At 39.0% G+C, this 24,728-nt stretch overlaps 1 protein-coding gene across 1 annotated transcript in view; it reads left to right on the top strand.

The window, feature by feature from the left end:
• Window positions 1-10: 10 nt before the first annotated feature.
• The window catches only part of LOC120081383 (SEC12-like protein 2), a 29,224-nt gene continuing 4,506 nt past the window's right edge, over window positions 11-24,728 (top strand). The window contains exons 1-5 of the mRNA XM_039036212.2: window positions 11-441; window positions 9,072-9,166; window positions 10,201-10,351; window positions 10,794-10,885; window positions 11,022-11,115. Coding sequence (XP_038892140.2) covers window positions 139-441; window positions 9,072-9,166; window positions 10,201-10,351; window positions 10,794-10,885; window positions 11,022-11,115 — 735 coding nt within the window. The 5' untranslated portion in view covers window positions 11-138. The remainder of the gene's footprint in view (window positions 442-9,071; window positions 9,167-10,200; window positions 10,352-10,793; window positions 10,886-11,021; window positions 11,116-24,728) is intronic.

Here is a 24,728-nt window from a genome sequence, read left to right as displayed (position 1 = left end):
GAAAAGGAAAAGGAAAAGGAAGGGAAAAAAAAGAGCAAGAAAAGGCCCAAAAGAGTACTAGATTCTCGCTTAAATTGGAAACACAAAACCACAACGGAAACAGAGAGCGGAGAGACAAAAGCTTCGAGAGAGACACAAATGGAAGCTCCCCAACCTTCAAATTCCCGCAAGTATGGCGTCCCTTTCTATGCAGTCGCTTGGCTTCCTTCAACTTCTCTCAAATCCCAGCAGGAACCTCCAGAATCTGAAAATCATTCTGATCAATCCGCTGATGCTGACATTTCCGCCGACGACAACAAATCACTTCCATCCCACCCCGCCACCGCTGATAATTACTACGTAGCCGCCACTGGCGGTGGCGGAGAAGGTCGGAGTGGGATTTCCAATGCCCTCATACTCGCTCACTTCGATTTTGAATCCCGCTCCCTCTCTGACCAGCCTGTAAACTCTCTCTCTCTCTGTTCTTTGGTGATTGTTTCGCGTGTTTGAGTTTTTCTTTTCCGCTAAATGCTTGGCGTTGTTTATCATTTTGAATATGTTATTGAGTGAAGCAGAAATGGGGACGGGTTATGAATTCTTTCGATTGTTGATTCTCTTATTGACTCTTTGCTATATTAGTAGTCTTTAAATTTTCATGATTTCTTTTCACGTATATATAGAAGTTTGAATTGGGTGAAATTTTGAAAATCTAAGGTGTTGGATGCTTACATTGATTTTGCCACCTCAAATCTCCTTATGATTCGGCGGCGTAATTGTCCCTTACTGTCTTGCGGTTTTGGTGGTTGACCCGATGATTTTCCAGTACATTTTGATGTTTTTTTTTGTTTTCTTTAATCCGGGAAATGTGAACTTTATATTAGTGAAATGATGAAGTGTTGCAAAATATGAAGATAAGCTTCCCAGTGTTTCCCGAGAAGACGCCAAAGATACTCTCCAATTTGAAATTGGCCTTAGAGTACATCAAGCAGAAGTAACAGAACAAATAAGATCTTTGTTACATTTTATGATTTAACAAAAGCCTATACATCCTTGATCCTATTGAAAACTCTATTCCTCTCTAACATACGTTCCTATGAAGTACAAAGGAAGCATTAAAAGTATCTTGAATTTATATTAAAGGATGATCAAGGATCAATTGGGAGGTGTATGTTCAATTCACTATAGGAAACACCATGTGACTATTGAAATTGCTCAAGAGATCATACGACGTTACTTGAATAGGATATGTTCTATAGGTTGTACCATTGTGTTCTTGAGTTCTAAAGATTATACCAACATCATTTCTTTGCTAATATATAATTTATTTGACTTGGAGTGTAAACATCTACTATTCTATTTTCCCACTAAAGTACTTTATTTCATTGTTGATTTGCCTGTGGTTTGGTTGCTTATTTTCTATGCTTTTAGTATCTTTGTAATTTGAGCATTAATCTATGTTCAATAGTTCAATGAAAAATTCTGTTTTCGTCTCAGAGAATATAGAAGAAAATATAGAATAAAATATATTATTGCTAGAAATTGTGCTTTATTTATGGGCCCTTTATTTTAAATGTACATTTTGTTATAGGTTTTCATTTATTAAATTGTTATTTCTGACCTGCCAGTGTCATTTTGCCTGTGTGAAAATCTTTGCAACTTCAAACTTTTTCCCTCTATCTTGAAGCTGACGTTAACAATCTTCCAACAAGATAAAGCGGACAAGTCATTCAGGCGAACGATTTTCACTAAGAACACATTCAATAATCTGCTTTCTCTATCACTTGCTGATACCTTTCATAGAGAGAATAACATGCAAAAATACCTAATCAACAATGCTATATGCTTTCTCAAGATCTAAATTAAAGACAATTCCTTTGTGTTTTCCTTCTATTCTTCAACTCATGCATACCTTCTTTTGCAAATGAATGGAATAGACAATATGCTTATTGGCTATTACCATCAAATCCAGCATGCTTAGCTAAAATCATGGAGGTTTTGGATTAGTGTCATCAGGGCTATTACTTCCAAGGATCGGTTTTATTTAACTTGGTAGAAACAGTTTGATTTAGTGAAGATTAAATCTTCTCATTGGTGTTCTCCATCTCCTTTATTTGCAAATTACTCTTTTAGTGATATTTGTATGAATTTTCCTTGTTATTTAGTGGGAGGGTCTCTCTTTTCCCATGTTCTTAGGTTATTTCTCTTTTCTTTTTTTTATTTTTAATTTGTCAGGGTTCTTATAATAAAAGTGATATTTGTACGAACGGGGGATGGGGGCTTTCATATCCCTTCGTTAGTTTGTTTGTTATTTTCACTCTCAATGGTAGCTCATATGCATGAACATTTTTTAAGTATATTTTTTGCTATTCTGTAAATCTCTTGTTATCATTTTGCTTTTTTTCCCTTAAAAGTATTCTTTTATATCAACAAAAGTTTCGGGCTAAAAAAATGCTCTCCCCTCTCTCCTCCTTTTCTCCCTTCCCCCGCCTCCCCCCTTTCGACCACCCCACTGGAGCTCACCATGCCCTCCCTAGCCTTCCTTCCCTCTGACCGCCTCTCCTACCCCTCTCCCTCTGCCCCCCTTCCGGCTCTTTCACTTCCCCCGATCTCCTTTCTTGCCCTGTTTCTTGCCCTGTTTCTAGCCCTGTCTTTTAACCCTTGCTGCTTCGAGTAAAAGTGAGCATTTTGTGTAAAGACCTTTCGACTCCTTGATAGGAGTGCTTTCCGGTCATGGAGATTAAAAACTGCAACATATTCGGTCATTTCTTTTGTATGTGGCAAGAGGGTCCAGGATTCATAGTGGAAGATTTGAAAAAAGGACAGTCCTTGTTCCTCTCTTTAGCAGCAGCCAATTGGCTAAAAGAAAGCTTCAGAAGAATTTTGTTTGCCTCAACGGTTGAGTTCTTTTTGTTAAAAGAAAGAGTAGATGAGAGTTTCATACGTCTAGCCAAATTCAGAGTCAAAGACAATTGGTTTGTAGAATGTGCAGTGTGGCCTACCACAAGGGGAAGAAAGAATATTCATGTTCCTTATGGGGTTGGATGTTCAGGCTGGCTAGAGTTCAAGGAAATGATTGATGCCAGCATCCATATCTTCAAAGATAATTCAGCTCAGCAAGCCCCTCAAGTGAAGAGTTTCTCAGAAGCAGTGAAAGGTAGGTTCTATCAACCATATCTAAAGCCTTCAAAGTTTAAGTTTGTTGCATTTCAAAAATCCTGTAGTCAAGGTCAATTAAATCAAGGAAAGGGTTCTTATTGGATTCAAAAAGATCATGAAGTTCTCAAAGAAGATTTCAATAGTTTATGGCTCATCTCAAGGCTTTTAGTCTTCAATGATTGGAAGGATATCTCGAAGGTATTGAGTGAGGCCTTTAAAACCAGTGTCACTATCAATCCTCTGTTTGCAGATAAAGCTTTAATCAAAGTCAACAATGGTGATTTGGCCACTTTGATATCAAATCCAGGCAAATGACAGTTGTTTGGTTCTTTTCACTTGCTATTCGAAAAGCGGAATCCCAAAATGCATGGAAGAGCCTCTGTGATGAAAGGTTTTGGTGATTGGATTTCAATCAAGAATCTTCCACTAGATTTTTGGGGAAGAAAGACCTTTGAAGCCATAGGTGCTTACTTTGGGGGTTTGGAATCAATTGCCTCAGAAACTCTTAACCTAACTAATTGTTTGGAAGCCAAAATTCAAGTTAGAAGAAACCTATGTGGATTTATGCCTGCCACAATCGAAATAAAGGATGTAATTCGTGGGAATTTTTTTCTAAATTTTGGAGATGTCGAATGTTTAGAAGTTCCTTCTAAGGCACGGGGGAATTTATTATTTAAGGACTTCTCTAATCCTATTGACCTTGTTAGGTTAAATGATGTAATTAAAGATGAAGGAGTTAATTTCAAATTGGATATTTCGGAATGGAATTTCCTTGTCTCTTCACATTCCAAACCCACCTTTTCAAGGAACCCGAATCCGGTCCAAGAACCCCGGCAAAGAGCTGAAATTTACACAGAGGAAGTCGAAAAGTCTCATTCTCCCCTTGCAAGGAGTTTATTTACAAAGAATCCAACCACCCCTGCCTCCTTTACTGTTGAGGAAGTTGTCTAGCCCCCTACAAGTGAAGAGTTTAGTGTGAAAGAAGTCGAAGAGTCACTGCACTTTAATGAAAAAGTTGAAAAGGTGCCTAGAGCCTTTAAGAAGAGAGAAAAGGGTGCCTTTAATGGGGTATCCAGCCCCTTGGCTAAGGAATCTGAACAGTCACCTATTCAAAAAAATGAAAAGTCAATGGGAATTAAAGTTAATTTTATTTCGAAGCAATCAGTAGTGATTTTCTCAAGCAACAAATTTACCCCTTCGTCTTCCAAGGCTGCTGCTCTGCTCCCCTGTTCCAGTCCGGATAAGTCTCCCTCCTCTGTTTTCACTAAAAATCCAGCTCCTCTGCTTCAGCCGGCCTTCGAGCTAGCCTCAAAAGTCTCTGCCCCCTCCTCGGCACTCCTCCTCCCTCCCTGTAGTAAACAAGCGCCAAAGGCAAGCAAAACAAGGGCTAAACGTCAGCACAAATTCAAGCATCCCCCTACCTTTTTAAATCATTCCCTAATCATTTCATCAGAAGAAAGTTAGCCAAGGACTCATCCAAGAAACCAAGCTTTAAAGCCAAATCAGTGGCAATTCACAACCCGGATTTATTAGAAGCCCAATGCACCCAAATTCAAGGACAACCTCAATGCTCCAGGTCGGGCTCCCCTTCTCCTCTCCCTACTCTCTTTGAACACTCTGTTTTTTCATTACCTAATACAGAGCATACATTCTTGAGAGGTTCCACAACCCATCCGGGGGAGTTCCCAGCAGATAAAGGGGAGGTCCTTATTGATTCTCCTTTCAGTATGAGTAGTGAAGAAGAGGTTTGGGCAAGATCAGTTGGTTTTTTACAAGAAAAAAGTAAAGAGGACCCTATAGTTCAAGATTTGAACCCCTGTTTTAGATAGAGGATGACACTTTTTCAGAGGCTGTTGGTTCAATTTTTTCCAGCCATTCCTTGTGATCTTCCAGCTCATTTAACCTTAATTGTCAAGGATTGTCATCTCATCCTTGATTAATGTTTAAAAGTTGAGGCTACAATCCTTCCTTTAAATCTGAATCATGAGAATTGTGTCGTGGAATACTAGAGGCCTGAAAGATGTTAATACAAGGTTAGCTCTCAAGCGTTTTCTAAAGAAAATTAATCCTACAGTAGTTCTAATTCAAGAGTCAAAAAAAGATAGCTTTGAAGGGAGTTTCATCAAAAGCTTGTGGAGTTCTAAAGATATAGGCTGGGAATTTGTGGAATCTTATGGTTATTCAGGTGGATTATTGACTCTATGGGATAAGAATTTGATCTCGGTTGTTGAAACTTTGAAGGGGGGTATTCGTTATCAGTAAAATGCATCACTGCTTGCAATAAGACTTGCTGGATCACTAATGTCTATGGACCAAATGATTACAAAGAGAGAAAATTCATGTGGCCAGAACTTTTATCTCTTTCTTTTTATTGTGTAGAAGCATGGTGTATCGGGGGAGATTTTAATATCACAAGATGGGCACATGAAAGATATTCGTTGGGCAAAAGCACTAAAGGAATGAGGAAGTTTAACAACTTTATAGACCAAGCCAATCTTTTGGAGATACGGTTGGGAAATGGCAGCTTCACTTGGTCTAGGGAAGGTGTTTCAGCTTCAAGATCTCTTTTAGATCGATTTTTCATCACCAAAACGTGGGACGAGTTGTTTGAGAACTCTAGAGCCAATAGACAAGTAAGATCCTTCTCGGATCACTTTCCAATTTTGCTAGAAGCGGGGTCGTTCAGCTGGGGTCCTTCCCCTTTTAGAGTTTGTAATAGCTGGTTGTTTAATAAAGAGTGCATCAAAATCATCGAATCAGCTTGGTCTAGTAGAAACATTCAAGGGTGGGTTGGTTTTGTCCTTAATCAGACATTGAAATGTGTAAAGGCAGCAGTAAAGGATTGGTACTCTAAATTTCAGGAGGATCAAAGAAGCAAAGAAGAGGGGCTGTTAAAAGAAATTGAAAAACGGGATGCTCTTGCTGATTGCTCTATCCTTGATAATAGTGAATTGGCACTTAGATCCACTTTAAAGTCAGATTTAATGTCTCTTTACAGATTGGAGGAAATTAATTTAATTCAAAAAAGTAAGTTGAATTAGTTGAAGTTGGGAGATGAGAACACAAGCTTTTTCCATAAGTATTTAGTTGCAAAGAAGAGAAGAAATTTCATTGCTGAATTAATAGATGATCAAGGGGTGCCAACAACTTCTTTTCAAGAGATTGAACATCTAATCCTGAATTTTTACAGCAACATCTTCCTGAAGTCTCCGGGTTTAAGGCATCTTCCATTGAACCTTGATTGGTCTTGTATCAATGCTACTCAAAACATAAGCTTACAAGCCAAGTTCTCTCTTGAAGAAATCAAGGCTGCTGTAAGGAAACTAGGAAAATGTAAAGCACCAGGACCCGATGGTTTCACTCTGAAATTTTGGCACTTGATCAAGGATAATCTGCATTCCACCTTTGAAGATTTTTATAAGAATGGTAAGCTAAATGCGTGCATAAAGGAAAACTTCATTTGTCTTATTCAAAAGAAGAAAATAGCAGTCAAAGTAAGTGATTTCAGGCCAATTAGCTTAACTACAGTGATATATAAGGTTGTTGCAAAGGTGCTGGCTGAAAGATTAAAATTGGTAATGCCTAGCATTATAGCCTCTTCCCAAAGTGCCTTTATTGAAGTAAGGCAAAACGACGTTGTAGAAGAGTATAGAGTGAAAAAGAAGAAAGGATGGATCCTCAAACTTGATTTGGAGAAGGCCTTTGACAGTGTGGATTGGGATTTCCTAGAAAGGTGTTGAGAAGCAAAAACTTTGATAAAAAATGGATTGACTGGATTCTGGGCTGTGTTAAAAATCCAATGTTTTCTGTGTTCATCAACGGAAAACCAAGGGGAAGAGTGGCTGCCACTAAAGGCATTAGGCAAGGTGATCCCCTCTAACCTTTCCTTTTCCTTCTAGTAAGTGAAGTTTTAAGTGCTTTGGTGATTAAGATCATTCAAGCTGGTCTATATGAAGGTTTTGTGGTTGGCAAAGATAAAATCCAGATCTCCATCCTTCAATTTGCAGATGATACGCTCTTGTTTTGTAAGTATGACAGCAGCATGCTTGCAAAACTAAAGCAAACGGTGGAGTTTTTTGAATGGTGCTCAGGGCTGAAGGTAAACTGGGATAAATCAGCCCTTTACGGCGTAAATGTGGATGAAAAAGAGTTGCTTTCAATGACTGCTGCATTAAATTGTAAGGCCGATCAGCTTCCAATCCTCTATCTTAGGCTGCCTCTAGGAGGGTGCCTGAAGAAGCTGTCTTTTTGGCAACCAGTTTTGGACAACTCCCAAGCCAAATTGGATAAATGGAAGCGTTTCAATCTTTCTAGAGGAGGCAGAGTCACATTATGCAAGTCAGTTCTATCCAACCTCCTAACACACTTCATGTCCATTTTTATATTGCCAGAAGGAGTTGCTTCGAAATGGGAGAGAATCACAAGAAATTTCTTTTGGGAAGGGCAAAATGGCACCAAGCTAAATCATTTGGTGAAGTGGGCTATGGTTCAAAAACCATTGACAGATGGAGGCCTCGGCCTTGGTGGATTCAAATTTATTAACCAAGCCCTACTTGCTAAATGGGGCTGGAGGTTCTTCAAAGAAGAAGGCTCATTTTGGGGGCAAGTTATCAGAAGCATCCATGACATAGATTCTTTCAATTGGCACACTGCAGGTAAAGGGGGTAGAAGTCTGAGAAGCCCTTGGATTAGTATTTCTAAATCTTGGCTAGAAGTTGAATTGTTGGCCACTCTTAAGATTGGAAATGGTAGAAGAATTGCTTTTTGGCTGGACTCTTGGGTGGGAGCAACTCCTTTCCGTTCCTTATTCCCAAATCTCTTTCGAATATCTTTGTTACCAAACGGTTCGATTGCTGACCATTAGGACACTAGTTTGGCAGCTTGGTCAATCACCTTTTGCCGATTGCTTAAAGATGATGAAATCACCTCCTTTCAAGATTTGCTTGGGGTCATTGCAACAAGGAAAGTTTCGGAATTTGTTGATAGCAAGGTATGGTCTATCTCAGCCTCGGGACTCTTTACGGTCAACTCACTTAGAACACACCTTTCCCACTCCTCCCCAATGGATAAATCTCTATTCTCGGCCCTATGGAAGACTTGTAGCCCAAGAAGAATTAACATTCTTGTCTGGATAATGCTTAGTGGGTAGTTGAATGTAGCCTCGGTGTTGCAAAGTAAGATGGCCGCCAACAATATCTCTCCTTCAATATGCCCTTTGTGTCTAAATTGGTCAGAAGACTCCCTCCACCTTTTCTTTCATTGTTCCTATTCAGCTTGGTGTTGGAATAAGTTGCTGTCCTTCTTCAACATCTCATGGGTTATGTGTAATGACTTTAAGGGCAACTTGCAGCAGCTGTTAGTTGGTATAAACCTTCACAAACCCAGCAATTTCTGGCTGATCTTTGGTTTGAAAGAAATCAGAGGGTGTTCCATGATAAGGTGCTTGGATGTCAAGATCGGTTCGAATCAGCCCGTCGGTTAGCTTCTTCTTGGTGTATCCTCTCCAAGCATTTTAATGCATACAGTTTATCAGAATTTAATCTCAATTGGAGGGTGTTTGCCTCCCTCCCAAGTGACAGGATTTAGTCTCTTCAGCATCCAGTGGTTTTCTTAGTTTTTTCAGAATGTTTATTTAATTATTAGCCCCGTTGTTTGTCCTTTTGGGAATGTAAAGAAGCTATGCTTCTGCTTTAAGCTAGTCTTAGATAATTATTGGTTATGATGAGGGCGCTAAGGGGGTGTCAACCTAGTTGAGATGCCCGGGTGCGCTAGCTGATCCGTTTTGGTTTTCGGTTGTTATTTAGCTCATTGTATAATCCTCTTGTACTTTGGGCTTTTGTTCGATATTCTCTTAAATTAATGAATTGTTTCCGTTTCAAAAAAATGTATTCTTTTATACTTTTTTGTGTGCACTAATTAGTAATCTATCCTTCCAGGTTGCAAAATATGGAACTGGTTCTGATTTGCCTTACAGAATGGCTGTCCATCCAGCTGGAGATGGAATTATTTGTTCTTTGCCAAAAAGTTGCAGGTCCAGCCATTTCCTTTGTTTAACTTCACAGCAATCAATATGAACCGAACATAAGGATCATAGTTCTTTCTTGGATGAACTTTTGGGCAGTCTAAGTCTCAATATACTAATAACTGTTTTAGGCAGGCAGACATATTTATAGATATTTTTTAAATTTATAAGAAACGGATCTTTATATTCATCAAAAGGGCCAACGAAACATCCTACAGGGGCACGGAGTTGAGGAAACCCACTCACAAAACTGTTCGATATGTTATGACAAAAACTAAGAATGTTTCAAAAATTTGATATGTTATATCCATATTTGTCACGTTAAGGTCCTCCAATAGGTGCCATTTTCTGAAGGATGAAAATATGACAGGTTAAGTTGTCAATTAAGAAATAAGATTGGATTATAGTTCTTTCAGTCTTGAAATAAATCTTCCTGTTCATTCGTCTGTTCTCATTTTATAAATGAAAAGTATCTTTTTTTTTTCCTTCCAAAAAAGAAAAGAGTATTTAACTGTACGGTAGAGTCGTATCCTGTGGTTAATTTGATTGAGTCATCACCTGCTTTGGGGTTGTCAATTTGCAAGGTCTGTGTGGATATGCTTCTTGCAAGAGTTTGATATTCAGATTGCCAGCTAGAGGGACATCCGTGCGGATATGCTCCTCCATCCATCCGTCTTTTAGAAAGAAGGGCCCGTTTTTGTGGTTTGCGACAGTGTTGTGGGATATAGGGTGAGAGAAACAAGAGAGTGTTAAGAAGTTTGGAGGACCCTAGTGAAGTTTGGTTCTTAGTGAGGTTTCATGTTTCGCTTTGGGCTTCGGTTTCAAAACTTTCTTGTAATTATTATCTAGGTAATATATTACTTAGTTGGAAACCCTTTCTGTAGAAGGTTTGTATTTTTTATGTCTTTGTATTCTTTCATTCTTTCTCAATGAAAGTTGTTTCTATTTTTTTATTTTTTATTTTTTTAAATTGAGTCATCTATTATACCATGGTGTAACTTGAGAGGTGTTGATTTGTAATTAATATTCTGCTCTCTATTCAGCCTATTTAAAGTGGATACCAAGAAAGATGCTAGAGATGAGAAACTTGGACTAAAGCTCTCTCAGGAGGTGCTCAGCCAGTTAGAAGATGTTGGACAGCAGTTAGCGTTGACATTTAACAATGGGGGCTCTTTGCTTGCCACGGGTGGTGAGGTAGGAATTTTGAAGATTTGATTGCTCATTATTTTTTTTTTGGGGAAAGGAAAACAACTTTCTACACACACATAATTCAATATGAGATGGGTGAAGGCAAGATATTCTCCCAGACAAATAAAAGGAGCTTACAAATTGAATCATTACAAACTAGAATGTTAATAGCCAGTGCATTTCTCGACGTGCTCGCTGTTTGCAACTCTACACTTTCTTTATAATGTCATTTTCTCTCCAATTAATATTGATTTCCACTTATTAAACTTTCTATAAATTTCCAAGCCCACAAGTGATGGAGTGTTAAAATATTAATGTAATTAGAATTAATCTTTTGGGTTGAACAATAATTAAACACATTGTTTGTATATATTAAAATGCTGTATGATGTTTGATTATTATCGAGAAGTAGCTTGCATTATTATTTTCTGATTTGAATGCAGTACAGGATGGCAATTTAAGGGTCTTAAAGTGGCCTAGCTTGGACATCGTTCTCAATGAGCCCAGTGCCCATTCTACTGTGAAGGACTTGGATTTCAGGTCTGCAATGTTATAATTTATTTTTCTTGATAGCTTCTGCATTTGTTAGATAACATGATACGTGTATGTTGCTTGTTTATCCAAACTCCGTTGTGTAATGAAGTTATAGTGATAGCCGTCATTTTATTTTTTGCAGTCTTGATGACAAGTATCTTGTCTCCTTAGGTGGCCCTTGTAGAGTGTGGGATGTGACTACATCAACTTTAGTAACTTCTCTTCCAAAAGAAAACGTGAGCAAGTAGCTGTTTTATTATTTGAAGGTGTAATGATTTTAGTTGTATAATAGGCACTTGCATCTATGTTTGTAGAAGCTCTTTATACGTATATATATATAAAACAGAAAACTTCATTCAAGGCTGGAGCCATAAAAAACGTCCTAGAGGACAAAGGGATAAGTCATCCCTTGTCTAGAAGGAATGTTTGAAAAAGCTCTTTATATGCCCTTCGATACTTGGACCCGTGTGGTGTCATTGACCCACTGACATTTACTAAGTTTTTCATCTTTTTGATAGATTGTGTTTGGGGTGGGGTGGAGTGGCTGGGAGGGATTCTTTTTGGTCTTTTTCGGGCTTTCTTGTTGTTTGATCGCGTTGGGTTCTTTTGGACGCTTCCCTCTACTTTTTTCCTTTCACCTAGTTTTCTCTTATTTATTCATTCATTTATTTAAAAAAGCAAAATCTCCAGCTTTAAATTGAGTATTTCCTTGGGACGAATAAGATTTTGACCTTGACCAAGATCCTTCATAATGACTGAATGCATGGTAGAAGTGACAATTCTTTTTATGAATTACTCGTCTTGACCATGGCATCTGGTTACCCCAGTAATTCATGAGAGATAGAAGCATGGCCCACTTCTTATTTTTTTCCCTTTTTTTTACAAGTTACACCAAGAAACTTGTTATATATGTTTTCTTTCACTCATTGTTGAAAACATTACCACCATTCCATCCTGATGTCATCTCATCCCCTGACACCATGGCAATGTTTACAATTCATATTTCTATTTCTTCTTATTTAAAAACATGATTTGGTGCACATCTAATGTAGGGACATTCAGGGTATTTTGTGCATTTCTTGTAAAAAGGGTATTTTGGATATTTCTTGTAAAATGATAGATTGTATTCTCTTTTTAAATTCAGTTTTAATTTTAGAATAGGTGTGACAAAACTCTTCTCCTTTGGGTCTATTTAAAGGAGGTTAGGTTAGTTAGTTAATTAGGTGTGTACAAGCCCTTTCCCTTTGGGCCTATTGAAAGGGAACTTATCACTCATTTTAATCAATGAATAAAAACTTCAGCACCAAAATTCTTCCAAGATTTCTCCAAGACTCTTTAGTCTTCAACATTTGGTATCAGAGTGACCTCGTGAAGGGACCTCATGACGAGTAAAGGGCTCGGTAAACTCCTCACTCTTTTCCCCCTTTCTTCTAATGATGCGGAAGTATCTTTTTCCACTTCTCCTCAAACCACCAACCGAAGATTAGGCAATCTAGAAACTACCGTCAATGGCATCATGGATCATATGAGTGCTATGCAAAGTTCTATGGTGGGTTTGCAACAAGCAATTGAAAAGTTGACTTTGGACGTGGGAAGAGTGGTTGAAATCAACCAAGAACTCATCAAGAAGCACTAGCTGAACTCCAAGCTGGTGGAAACAATCAAGATCAGCTGCAATAAGTTCAACAAAGGCCTGAAAACCAGCATCAATTACTTCAAAGAAACCAAGATTTTCCTAGGAGCTCCAAGAATTCAAGAACCAACAAGAATGCATCAAAGATTTGAAGATAGAGAGTGGCTGCCAAATCCTGTTCATAATCATCATCTGCCGGTTTACCCAGCTTCTAGACCCGTGCCACCAAATTTGTTGGGGCTGGATTCTGATTCATCCGAGGATGAAGACTCGGCTAGTCCCCAACCACATTGCCAAGCAAGAATGATGCATCCACCTCATGGCAATAACCCACTTTTTCAACAACAAATTCCTTTTGCACAAGCATAGGGGTATGGAAATCAAGATTATTATCAAGATTGGCATGGACAACCAAATTAGAGTCAAGAAAATGACTTTAAAATGAAGATCGACATACCCACATATAATGGCAAGATGAATATTGAAATCTTTTTGGATTATGTGAAAAGCATGGAAAATTTCTTTGATTATATGGGAACCCCGGAACACAAGAAGATAAAACTTGTTTCTTTGAAACTTAAAAGTGGTGCATCGACGTGATGGGATCAAATTCAAGGCAATCAACGTTTGTATGGTAAAAGACCTATCACTAGTTGGCCAAAAATGTTGAAATTAATGATAAAAAAGGTTCTTGCCGGCTAATCATGAGAGACTCCTTTACAACCAATTTCACCATTGCAAGCAAGGAACTCGTACAATTGAAGACTATACGGAAGAATTTCATCGCCTAAGTGCTAGGAACAATTTGACTGAAAGTGATAGCCAACAAGTAGCTTGATTTGTCAATGGCTTGAGACAAGACATAAAGGAAAATTTACATTTACAGCCCCTATCTTTTTTGGCAGAAGCAGTATCCGTGGCATCTACAATCAAGGAAGATGAAGCATTAAAACAGAAACGATGGGCTGGCCGAAGAAGCAATTGGGATAGAAATTCAACAACCACCAAAAAATCCATGGCAGAAATTTTAAAAGGGCAGTCCAGTGAAGTACCTACTAAAAACAAGGGGAAAGAAGTTGAATCTAAGGGAAGTCCTACTTTTTCTTCTAGAAATAAAATAATCCTTATAATAGAACTAATCTTGGCAAATGCTTTAGGTGTGGTCAAACGGGACACCTTTCTAACTATTGTCCCCAAAGGAAGAACCTCACAATTCAAGAACATGAGGATGAAGAAGATGAGGACTACTCTAAGGAAGATATCAATGTGGCCCAACCGGATGAGGGAGGCATTCTTTCTTGTGTAATCCAAAAGGTAGGATGGATTAAAAAGGGGGGAGAGATTATTGTTAATGAACTTTGTACGGTTCTATTGTCAATTGGAACAAATTACAAAGATCAAATCATATGCGATGTCCTAGACATGGAAGCTTGTCATATTCTACTTGGAAGACCTTGGCAATACGATAATCATACCAAACATAATGGTAATGTCAACACATATGAGTTTGAATGGATGGGTAAAAAGGTGATCCTTGTACCTATTGATTTGAAAACTCCTATGAGCAAACATATCATCAAGGAGAAGCACAAGGCAAACTTATTTTCTATCATGCCTTATAAATAAGCTTGGTCAAATGCAAACACATTCAAACGAGCTTTATTTGTCCATGCCAAACCCGAGGCCTTATTACCAACCCCTATGGACAGCAAAGTGTAGAACCTTTTAGACAAGTTTCCCTCCATTACTAAAGTCTCAAGGTGCCTACCTCCACTCCGGGACATCCAACATAACATAGATTTCATCCCCGGATCTTCTTTACCTTACTTGCCCCACTATCGAATGAGCCCTAGTGAGTATCAAGCCCTCCAAGGCATTATCCAAGATCTTTTACATAAGAAACATATTCAACCTAGCCTCAGTCCTTGGGCTGTCCCAGCTCTTTTAGCTCCTAAAAAAGATGGTAGTTGGCGCTTATGCATAGATAGTCGTGCGGTCAATAAGATAACAATCAAATATAGATTTCTAATTCCAAGAATTTCGAACCTACTTGACCAATTAACTAGTGCAAAGGTATTTTCCAAGGTGGATCTACATAGTGGATACCACCAAATAAGAATTAGACCAGAGGATGAGTGGAAAACCGCGTTCAGAACTGACCAAGGACTATTTGAGTGGCTTGTAATGCCCTTTGGGTTGTCAAATGCACCTAGCACTTTTGTGAGACTTATGAACCAAATATTTTTACGTTGCATCAACAAATTTGTGACCATTTACTTTGATGACATCCTAATTTACAGCAAGACTATCAATGACCACCTTACACACTTCCAAGAAGTATTCTCTATCCTTGAATCTAATGCTCTATACATCAATCCTAAGAAATGTGTCTTCTTATGCAGCAACATCAAATTTCTTGGCTTCATTATTGGACAAGAAGGTGTCCAAGTGGATCCTCAAAAAATTGCAGCCATCAAAGAATGGCCAATACCTACATCGGTCAAAGAGGTGCAATCTTTCCTTGGTTTAGCATTATTTTACCGCAAATTTATTAAGAATTTTAGCTCCATAGCTGTCACTTTAACTCGTTGCCTAAAGAAAGGTAAATTTGCATGGTTTAAAGAGACTACGGATAGTTTTAATGCTTTAAAAGACAAATTAGCTAACCCATCGGTTTTAGCTCTCCTAGATTTTAGTAAAGTATTTGAAGTAGTTGTAGATGAAAGTTCTACTGGCATAGGGGCTGTCATCTCACAAGAATCCCATCCTTTAGAGTTTTTTAGTGAAAAGTTAAGTGAGGCTAGACAAAAGTGGTCCCACCTATGAACAAGAACTTTATGCATTGGTCAGAGCCCTCCATCAATAGGAACATTATCTTATAGGCAAGGAATATGTTTTAATAACTGATCATTATTCCTTAAAATTCCTTCATTCTCAGAAAAACATAAACCGAATGCATGCTAGATGGATTTATTTTATACAAAAAATCGATTTTATCATCAAACATACATCTGGAATCACTAACAAAGTGGTTGATGCCTTGAGTAGAAAGTCATCTCTCCTTACCATGCTTCAAAGTAAAATTATTGCCTTTGACCATCTATCAAATTGTCATGAGAATGACCCTGATTTCCATGATATTTGGCATAAATGTTTCTCTAACTCTCCTCCTAAGGACTACCACCTTTTGGATGTTTTTTTTTATTTTGTGGTAATAGGTTATACATCCCACAAGGATCTCTATGCGAGGCTATCATCATGGAAGGCCATTCGGGCGGCCTAGCAGCTCATTTAGGTCGTGACAAAACCTATGAAACCCTTGCCACACGATTTTTCTGGCCTCAGCTTCGCAAAGATGTCAACAATTTAGTAAAAAGGTGTTTTACTTGCCAAATCTCCAAAGGTCACACTCAAAACATCGGTTTGTATACTCCTTTTCCAATCCCTACTAACATTTGGAGGACTTATCGATGGATTTTATATTAAGGTTGCCAAGGACACAAAGGGGTTTGACTCTATATTTGTCGTTGTGGATAGGTTTAGCAAAATGGCTCATTTTACCTTGTAAAAAAACATATGATGCTTTGAACATTGCTAATCTTTTCTTTCGAGATATTGTCAGGCTTCATGGAATTCCAAAGACAATTGTGTCTGATAGAGATGTCAAATTTATGAGTTTTTTTTGGAAAAGTTTGTGGAAACGTTTTGGCACTAACCTCAAATTTAGCTCTTCAAGCCACCCACAAATGGACGGTCAAACAAAAGTTACAAACCGAACATTGGGTAATATGCTTCGATGTCTAAGTGGAAATCAACCAAAACAATGGGATACTAACCTTGCACAAGCTGAGTTTGCTTACAACAACATGCAGAATAAATCAATAGGGAAGTGTCCATTTGAGATTGTATACACTAAACCCCCTCGTTTGACTTTTGATCTTACGACTCTTCCTTCTAACGTAGATATTAGCGAAGAAGTTGAACAACTTGATGAACATATCCAAGAACTACATTCGGAAGTCATTGACCACCTAGAGAAAGCAACCTCCACATACAAAGCTCAAGCGGATAGTCATAAAAGACATGTTTCATTCAAGCCAGGAGACCTTGTAATGATATATCTTCGAAAGGACCGCTTGCCAAAAGGAGCATACAACAAACTTAATGACAAAAAGCTCGGACCATTTGCTGTCCTTGAGAAATACAGTGATAATGCTTACAAGATCGACCTCCCATCTTCATTCAACATAAGCAATACTTTCAGTGTTGCAGACATCTTCCCTTATCAAACCCTGGATGAGTTCAAGCTTTCAACTTCAAACTCGAGGACGAGTTTAATTCTAAGGGGTCCGAGTTGATGTAGGGATATTAAGGGTATTTTGAGCGTTTCTTGTAAAAAGGGTATTTTGGATATTTCTTGTAAAATGACAGATTGTATTCTCTTTTTAAATTCAGTTTTAATTTTAGAATAGGTGTGACAAAACTCCTCTCCTTTGAGTCTATTTAAAGGAGGTTAGGTTAGTTAGTTAATTAGGTGTGTACAAGCCCTTTCCCTTTGGGCCTATTTAAAAGGGAACTTATCACTCATTTTAATCAATGAATAAAAACTTTAGCTCCAAGATTCTTCCAAGATTTCTCGAAGACTCTTTAGTCTTCACCAACATCTCTGTAGACTTGACCGAGTAACTTCTAACCATTACCTATGGACTTTAGTTTTTGGAGACATTTCTTGGGGCGTTGCCTATTAGGTTTGAAAACTTGTGGTTACAGAATAGTTCCTTTTGTGATGTGGTAGACAGTTGGTGGGCTCAAAATCCTCGTCAGGGATGGCTGGGACATGGTTTATGATGGACTTAAGGGACTGAAATTTGTTCTTTGAAATTGGAACACACAGAGAGCTCTAGCATCTTTACTCCCTTCACTCATCTTGGAATTAAGGAATTTGGACAGCCTTGAAGACAGGTTTGCTCGACATTTGATCAAAAAATCGTGAGGTTTGAGGTTTCAGTTACGAGGAAAGATCAAAGATTTGACTGCGAAAGATTATACTTATTGGTGGGACAATGTAAGTTATAATGGTTTCAAGATTAAGAGGGAGACGGAAATACTACTTTCTTCCATCGGCTTTTGGCTGGCAGACTGTAAAATGGACTCGATTTGTGAAGTACTTTCTTGTGAGGGGCATATTTTACTTACATATCCACAAATGTTGAAAACGATTTCATTGCTTTTTATAAGGCCTTATTTACAAAGGCCAGTAGCCCACGTTTCTTTCCTACAAAATTAGATTGGTGTGATTAATTAGTCATAGTCTCTTTTCATTCTCTCAATGAAAAGTGGGGTATCCTTTCGAAAAATAATCGATGGGAGAATGTTCTACCTTTTCCTATTGCTGAAAACCAAATAGCCTTTATGGCTAATAGGCAAAATTTGGACGCTTCTTTAAATTGCAAATGAGGTGATGGATGATTTGACAATATTTTAGAAGAAAGGTGTGGTCCTTAAACTTGATTTGGAAAGAGCTATCGATGAAGTTGATTGGATTTTTTGGATGCAATTCTAAGGAAATAAGGTGAAGGACTTTGGTTTGTGGTTGTATCTTTAGTGTTAGTTACTCGACAATGTTTTTTTTTTCTTTTTTTTGGAAAAGGAAACAATGCTTTTCATTGATATAATTAAAAGAGCGTAATGCTAAAAAATACAAGATACCAAATAACAATAATATAAGACTACACGAGTTAAATTGGAGATATGAGAGCAGTCCAATTTAAACAAATGTTCTGTATGGAATAATCAGCAAAAACTTTGGATTGAGAACACCAAGAAGAGGCGAGAAGACGAGCACAACCCAACCAATCAGATGAAGCTAAAGAATTTTCATGAAAAGCCCTCTGTTATGCTCGAACCAAGTTTTTGATAACAAAGCCTTGACTACATTGGACCAAAGTAATTGAGATTTGAAAGATAATAATGGACCAACTAAGACTTGATAGATATTCTTTTGAAGAGAATTGCCAAAGACCCATTGGAGATTGAAATATGAAAATAGCCTCCACCAACATGATCATGAGAATGAACAGGTTATTAGGAATGTCTTACAAGTTACTCGACAATGATTAAATAGTGATATGGTGTAACATCATTGTTGGTAAAAACTTTCATTTAGAGGCTAATTCTTTTTGGCCAAACCATACCTCGAGGGGTCCTTACAAATCTTGTTGGTATTTTATTTGTTCTACCATTGATCTAGTTGCCAACTGTGCTCAAAGATGTCTAAAAAGCCACTACATCCTTTTGGCATAACTCTTGGTTGACATGGGGATTATTGCTACAGTTAAACCTTTGTTGATTAACTACTTAACCTAATACAATTGCTTAAGGTTGGAATAGTTCACAAAAAGCTTGGGATTTGGGTCTTCATCTTAATCTTAATGATTTGGAGGTGATTGAATGGGCTAGTCTCTCCCATTTTCTATTGCATACTTTACAGCTGGTGGAGTTGTCTTCAGCAGATCCTAATTTTTGCCTTCACTAGAGTCATCCATTCGACAAAAGACATCTCACCTTCTCAATCTCCTTTAGGGTGTGATGATGACTCTAATGTGGAATCTAAAGTTAGCTTGAATGGTGTGAAATCAGTCTTCCTCCTTCCTCCTCGGTGGCTTGCAAATTTTCTTCTCTTACTGAAGCTTGTGGCCTCGAGATGCATAAAATTCATCCCATGATTTGGAAAAGGGAAACATTTTAAAAGCTTTAATTGAAGGAAGTCTCCATGTTTTTAGGACAAACCATGCCACTTGCACAAATCATTCGGGATGAACTTGTGATATCAGTTGATTTGAAAAAGTACCTTTAAGTCAGATGCAAGGAATGATAGCAATAGAAGCGTTGATCCTAACAATCCTTGAGCGAGGCTTGGTTTATTGGTTGCTGACAAAATTTTTGTATTTAGTCACTGAAGTTAACAAGAGAACAATTTGTAGATTTATTCCTTTTCTATGAAATATGTTGAAATTAGGGTTTTTGTACTCTAGGGGCAATTTTGTCTTTTTCATTGTACCCTAGGATTTCCCTGTTCTCTATTTAAGCTGTTGGTCTGTTGTATTTCTTTGTATCAGTTTTCTAATAAGAATCCCTTTATCCCGTGGTTTTTCTCCCTAATTAGGGTTTTCCACGTAAATCCTTGGTGTACCATTTTCTTTTCACTATATTTTTCATCATGCTATCAGAGCATGGAGACGAAACCCTGGCCACCATTGAGGAAAATCCAACAGGAGAATCCCAAACCAATAACCTAGATATAACCAATATTATTCAAAAAGCCATTGACAGGTACTTCCAAACCCTTCTTCCCCACTTCCATGAAGACCAGCTGTCGCCGCCACCGCCCTACCTACAGCCGGCCATCTCCTTCGCAGACCCAACAACCAGTCGCCAGACCCAGCGACCGACGACCAACGAACTAGCCGCTACCCACCCGATCCAGCCATGCGCAGATGAAGATAGCAGCGAACCAGCCAATACACACCCGGTTCAGACGACGCAGACGAGGTCGACCAACGGTCGGCCACTCGAATCCTGTTCGGCCGATCTCAGGCGGTGCCGACCGACGCCTTGGAGCCCCGATCTACTATACCCACCAGCGACCGGTCCAGATCTGTGATGCCCAGCACCGATCAGTTAGGTTTTCGTCTGTTGGAGCCCCGATCTGCTATCCCCACCGCCGACCGGTCCAGATCCGTGATGCCCAACGCCGATCAGTCATGTTTCTGTCCGTTGGGGTTGCTGCCGGCCTTCTCCTCTCAGATCAGTGTCTCATCTCAACCTATGCCGCATCAAAGGACAGATGGAAGAAGTATGGGTATTTTCCAGCCGGGTATTAGCAACCGAATAGGGCAGTTTTCGCCGATCACGGATGAATTTGGAGGGGGTGAGTCTTCGTCATACCACCAGGACCAAGGAAATATAATCCAAGATCAAGTTACCCAATTGCAGTTGCGGATTAATCGACAGAACGAGATGTTTCAGCAGCAGCTTGCTGCTATTGGGGAAGCCCTAGGATCGACATCCAAGATCCAACCATACCCTGAAAACTCAGTAACTTCGTTCCCTGCTTACCCCTCAAATTTATGTTTTGGAACTATAGGCAATTCTTCTGGAGTTATTATAGGAGAAAAGTTGAATGGTGATAATTACTTCTCTTGGTCTCAATCGATTAAAATGGCCTTGGAGGGCCGTCATAAATTTGGATATCTAACAGGTGAAATACAAAAACCAAGGATCAGTGATCCCCAAGAGTGAATGTGGAAAGGAGAGGATTCTTTGTTGAGGTCGATTTTGATTGGAAGTATGGAACCTCAGGTTGGAAAACCTTTATTATATGCAGCTACAGCCCGTGATATTTGGGTGGCAGCCCAGAAACTCTACTCCAGGAGACAGAATGCCTCACGGTTTTATACTCTACGTAAGCAGGTCCATGAATGCAAACAAGGAACGATGGACGTTACTGCTTACTTTAACAAGCTATCTCTGTTGTGGCAAGAGATGGATTTGTGCCGTGAGATGATTTGGAACTGTCCGTTTGGAGGAGTGTTTCATTATCAATCTAAAGAAACAGATCGCATGTATGACTTTCTTGTAGGACTCAACTTTAAATTTGATACAGTGCGCAGTCGTATATTGGGGACCAGATCTATACCATCCCTAATGGAAGTCTGTTCTGAAGTTTGCCTGGAGGAAGATAGGTCGAGGGCCATGAACAGTACACCTGTAACACCAACAGATTCTGTTGCTTTCAAGACATCAGGCCCTGTAAAAGATAAACAAAACAGTAAGCCACCCCCAGTGTGTGAACATTGCAAAAAACCCTGGTACACTAAAGATCAGTGTTGGAAACTTCACGACCGACCGCCAAATGGTAAGAAACGACAGCCAAGTCGGGCTCTTGTAGGTGAATCTGTTACGGGAGATACTCAGACTCAGAATCAGGAAACTACTCAGAGCACTACTACTACAGTGGGTGTAAGTGCAATTGCCCATACAGGTACTTTTCACTCTTTTGGCCTTGTGAGGATAACTGGTAATAAACCGTGGATATTAGACTCAGGAGCCATAGATCACTTAACTGGCGTTTCTGATCAATTTTTATCTTATCAACCTGGTGCTGGAAATGAAAGAATCAGAATTGCAGATGGGTCATTTGCTCCCGTTGCTGGAAAAGGACGGGTGTACCCTTTGTCGACTTAATACTCCAAGATGTGTTGCATGTGCCAAAAGTGTCTTACAATCTGTTATCTATTAGTAAACTTACAAGAGATTTAAAGTGTCGTATTATCTTCTCACCTGATGATGTTGTTTTTCAGGATCTGAACTTGGGGATGACAATTGGCACTGCCCGGCATGACAGGGGACTCTATTTCCTCACTGAAGAAGCTTCCTTTAGGATATGTGATAGGACTAGTTTGTTTTCTTCCAATTTTTCTATTTCTGAAACTGATTATATGTTATGGCATTATCGTCTTGGCCATCCTAATTTCCAGTATATGAATTATTTGTTTCCTCATCTCTTTCGCAACATTAATATTTCTAAATTGAAATGTGATGTGTGTCCAGGCTAAACAGCCTCGTGTTTGTTTCTCTTCTCAGCCCTATAAGCCCTCTAAACCGTTTACTCTGTTCCATAGCGATGTCTGGGGTCCTTCACCAGCCACTACCATAAGTAGGAAGCGTTGGTTTGTAACCTTTATTGACGATCATACTCGTCTAACCTGGGTTTTCCTTCTGACCGATAAATCAGAAGTCACTTCATTTTTCCAACAATTTTACAATTCTATAGAAACCCAGTTCAACGCTAGAATCGCTATTCTCAGGAGTGATAATGGTCGAGAATACCTTAGTAACGCCTTACGCTAATTCCTTGTCTCCAAAGGTGTTGTCCATCAGAGTTCCTGTGCATACACTCCTCAACAAAATGGAGTGGCCGAATGGAAAAACCGTCACCTCGTTGAAGTTGCCCGCTCTCTTATGTTGTCAACTTCCCTTCCCTCTTATTTGTGAGGTGATGCTATCTTGACAGCAGCCCATCTAATAAACCGCATGCCATCCTGGGTCTCAAAATTCCAAACCCCCTTAGATTTCTTCAAAGAGTCTTACTCAAATTCCAAACTTCTTTCTGATGTACCCCTTCAAGTCTTTGGCTGTGTGGTGTTCGTTCATACACACGGACCTAACCGTACCAAGTTTACCCATAGGGCACAAAAATGCGTTTTTGTAGGGTACCCTGTACATCAGCGTGGGTACAAGTGTTATCACCCTCCTTCTAGAAAATACTTTGTCTCTATGGATGTGACATTCTTTGAAGATCATCCATTCTTTCCCAATGGTTCTCTTCAGGGGGAGCATTCCAGTGAAGAAACCAATTGGGGTCCCAGCCTTTCTGCCTTACCTGAACTTGAACCCATCCTTGATGTGAGTATCAGTATCAACGTACCTATCCTCCCAACCAAACAAGTCCCTTGGATCACATACTATAGAAAGAATCTCAGGAAGGAAATAGCGCCGCCTGTTATCTCTCTGGCTCCAGTTCATGAGTTTGAACAAAGATTAGTTCCAAGTACTAGTAGTTCTATCCCTGATCATGATAATAAATGTGACAAAACTAATGCTTGTGTTGAGTTGAGAGCAAAAGTAGGGAAGATAATGATAGTAAGGATGTGATTGAGGTCGATGATGGTGTAGAGACAGATGATTGTGTGACTCTTGAGGACATGGTAGAACCTGGAAAAGAAGCATCTCTTATTCCCGCTGGAAAAAATGTCGAGAGGGAAAATAACAGAACCGGAGGGAGAATGCAGTATGTTAGAAGAAAGTAAAGATAGAGACGAATCCCTTGATATTCCGATTGTACTAAGAAAAGGTAATAGATCATGTACTAAATATCCGTTGCAGACTTACCTGTCCTATAGTAATTTATCTTCTGAGTTCAAGGCCCTCACTACAAACCTAGACATAGTGGTGATACCAAACAATACACACACAGCGTTGGAAAGTCCTGAATGGAAAGCCACAGTTATGGAAGAAATGAGAGCTCTCGAGAAAAATCATACGTGGGATCAAGTCAATCTTTCAAATGGTCATAAAGCAGTCGGATGTAAATGGGTGTTCACAATAAAATATAGGTCCGATGGAACTGTTGACAGATACAAAGCCAGATTAGTTGCCAGGGGTTTTACTCAGACTTTTGGGGTTGATTATTCCGAGACTTTTTCGCCAGTAGCAAAGCTAAACACAGTTCGGGTCCTCTTTTCTGTTGCAATTAATAAGGATTGGCCCCTTCACCAGCTTGATGTGAAGAATGCCTTTCTCAATGGAGAACTGGAGGAAGAAGTCTATATGAGTCCTCCCCTAGGATTCGAGAAACAGTTTAATCATCGAGTGTGTAGATTGAGAAAGTCCTTATATGGGCTAAAACAGTCACCAAGGGCTTGGTTTGGCAGATTTACTATGTTTGTAAAGTCGCAAGGATATAAATAGGGTCATTCAAATCATACTCTGTTTACTAAAAGATTTGTATCGAGGAAAATTGCAGTTTTAATTGTCTATGTTGATGACATTGTTATTTCAGGCGATGATACCTCAGAGATTAATCGATTGAAGGCAAAGATGGCTGAGGAATTTGAGATCAAGGACATTGGAAAACTAAGATACTTCCTTGGAATGGAAGTAGCTCGATCAAGAGAAGGAATTTCAGTTTCCCAACGGAAGTATACTCTGGACTTGCTTAAGGAAACAGGTATGACGGGGTGCAAACCAGTTGATACCCCTATAGAAGCAAATTCAAAGTTAAGTAATATGAGTGAAAGTGTTCCAATGAGCAAAGAAAGATATCAGCGACTTGTTGGGAAATTAATATATCTATCTCATACTAGACCCGATATCTCTTATGCAGTGAGTATGGTAAGTCAGTTCATGCAGTCTCCATACGAAGAACACATGAGGGCAATAGAGCGCATTTTGAGATATCTGAAAACCTCTACAAGGAAAGGCTTGATGTTTAGGAAAACTGAAAAACGATGCATCAAAGCTTACACCGATGCTGATTGGGTAGGATCTGTAGTAGACAGAAAATCAACATCTGGGTATTGTACCTTTGTGTGGGGCAACCTTGTTACATAGAGAAGCAAAAAGCAAGGTGTCGTTGCCAGAAGTAGTGCCGAG

The sequence above is a fragment of the Benincasa hispida genome, chromosome 7, assembly GCF_027475165.1.
Source record: "Benincasa hispida cultivar pf3 chromosome 7, pf3_genome.v1.1, whole genome shotgun sequence".
Classification (NCBI taxonomy): Eukaryota; Viridiplantae; Streptophyta; class Magnoliopsida; order Cucurbitales; family Cucurbitaceae; genus Benincasa; species Benincasa hispida.
The sequence above is the reverse complement of the archived record's forward strand: the minus strand, read 5'-3'. Positions and strand labels throughout refer to the sequence as shown.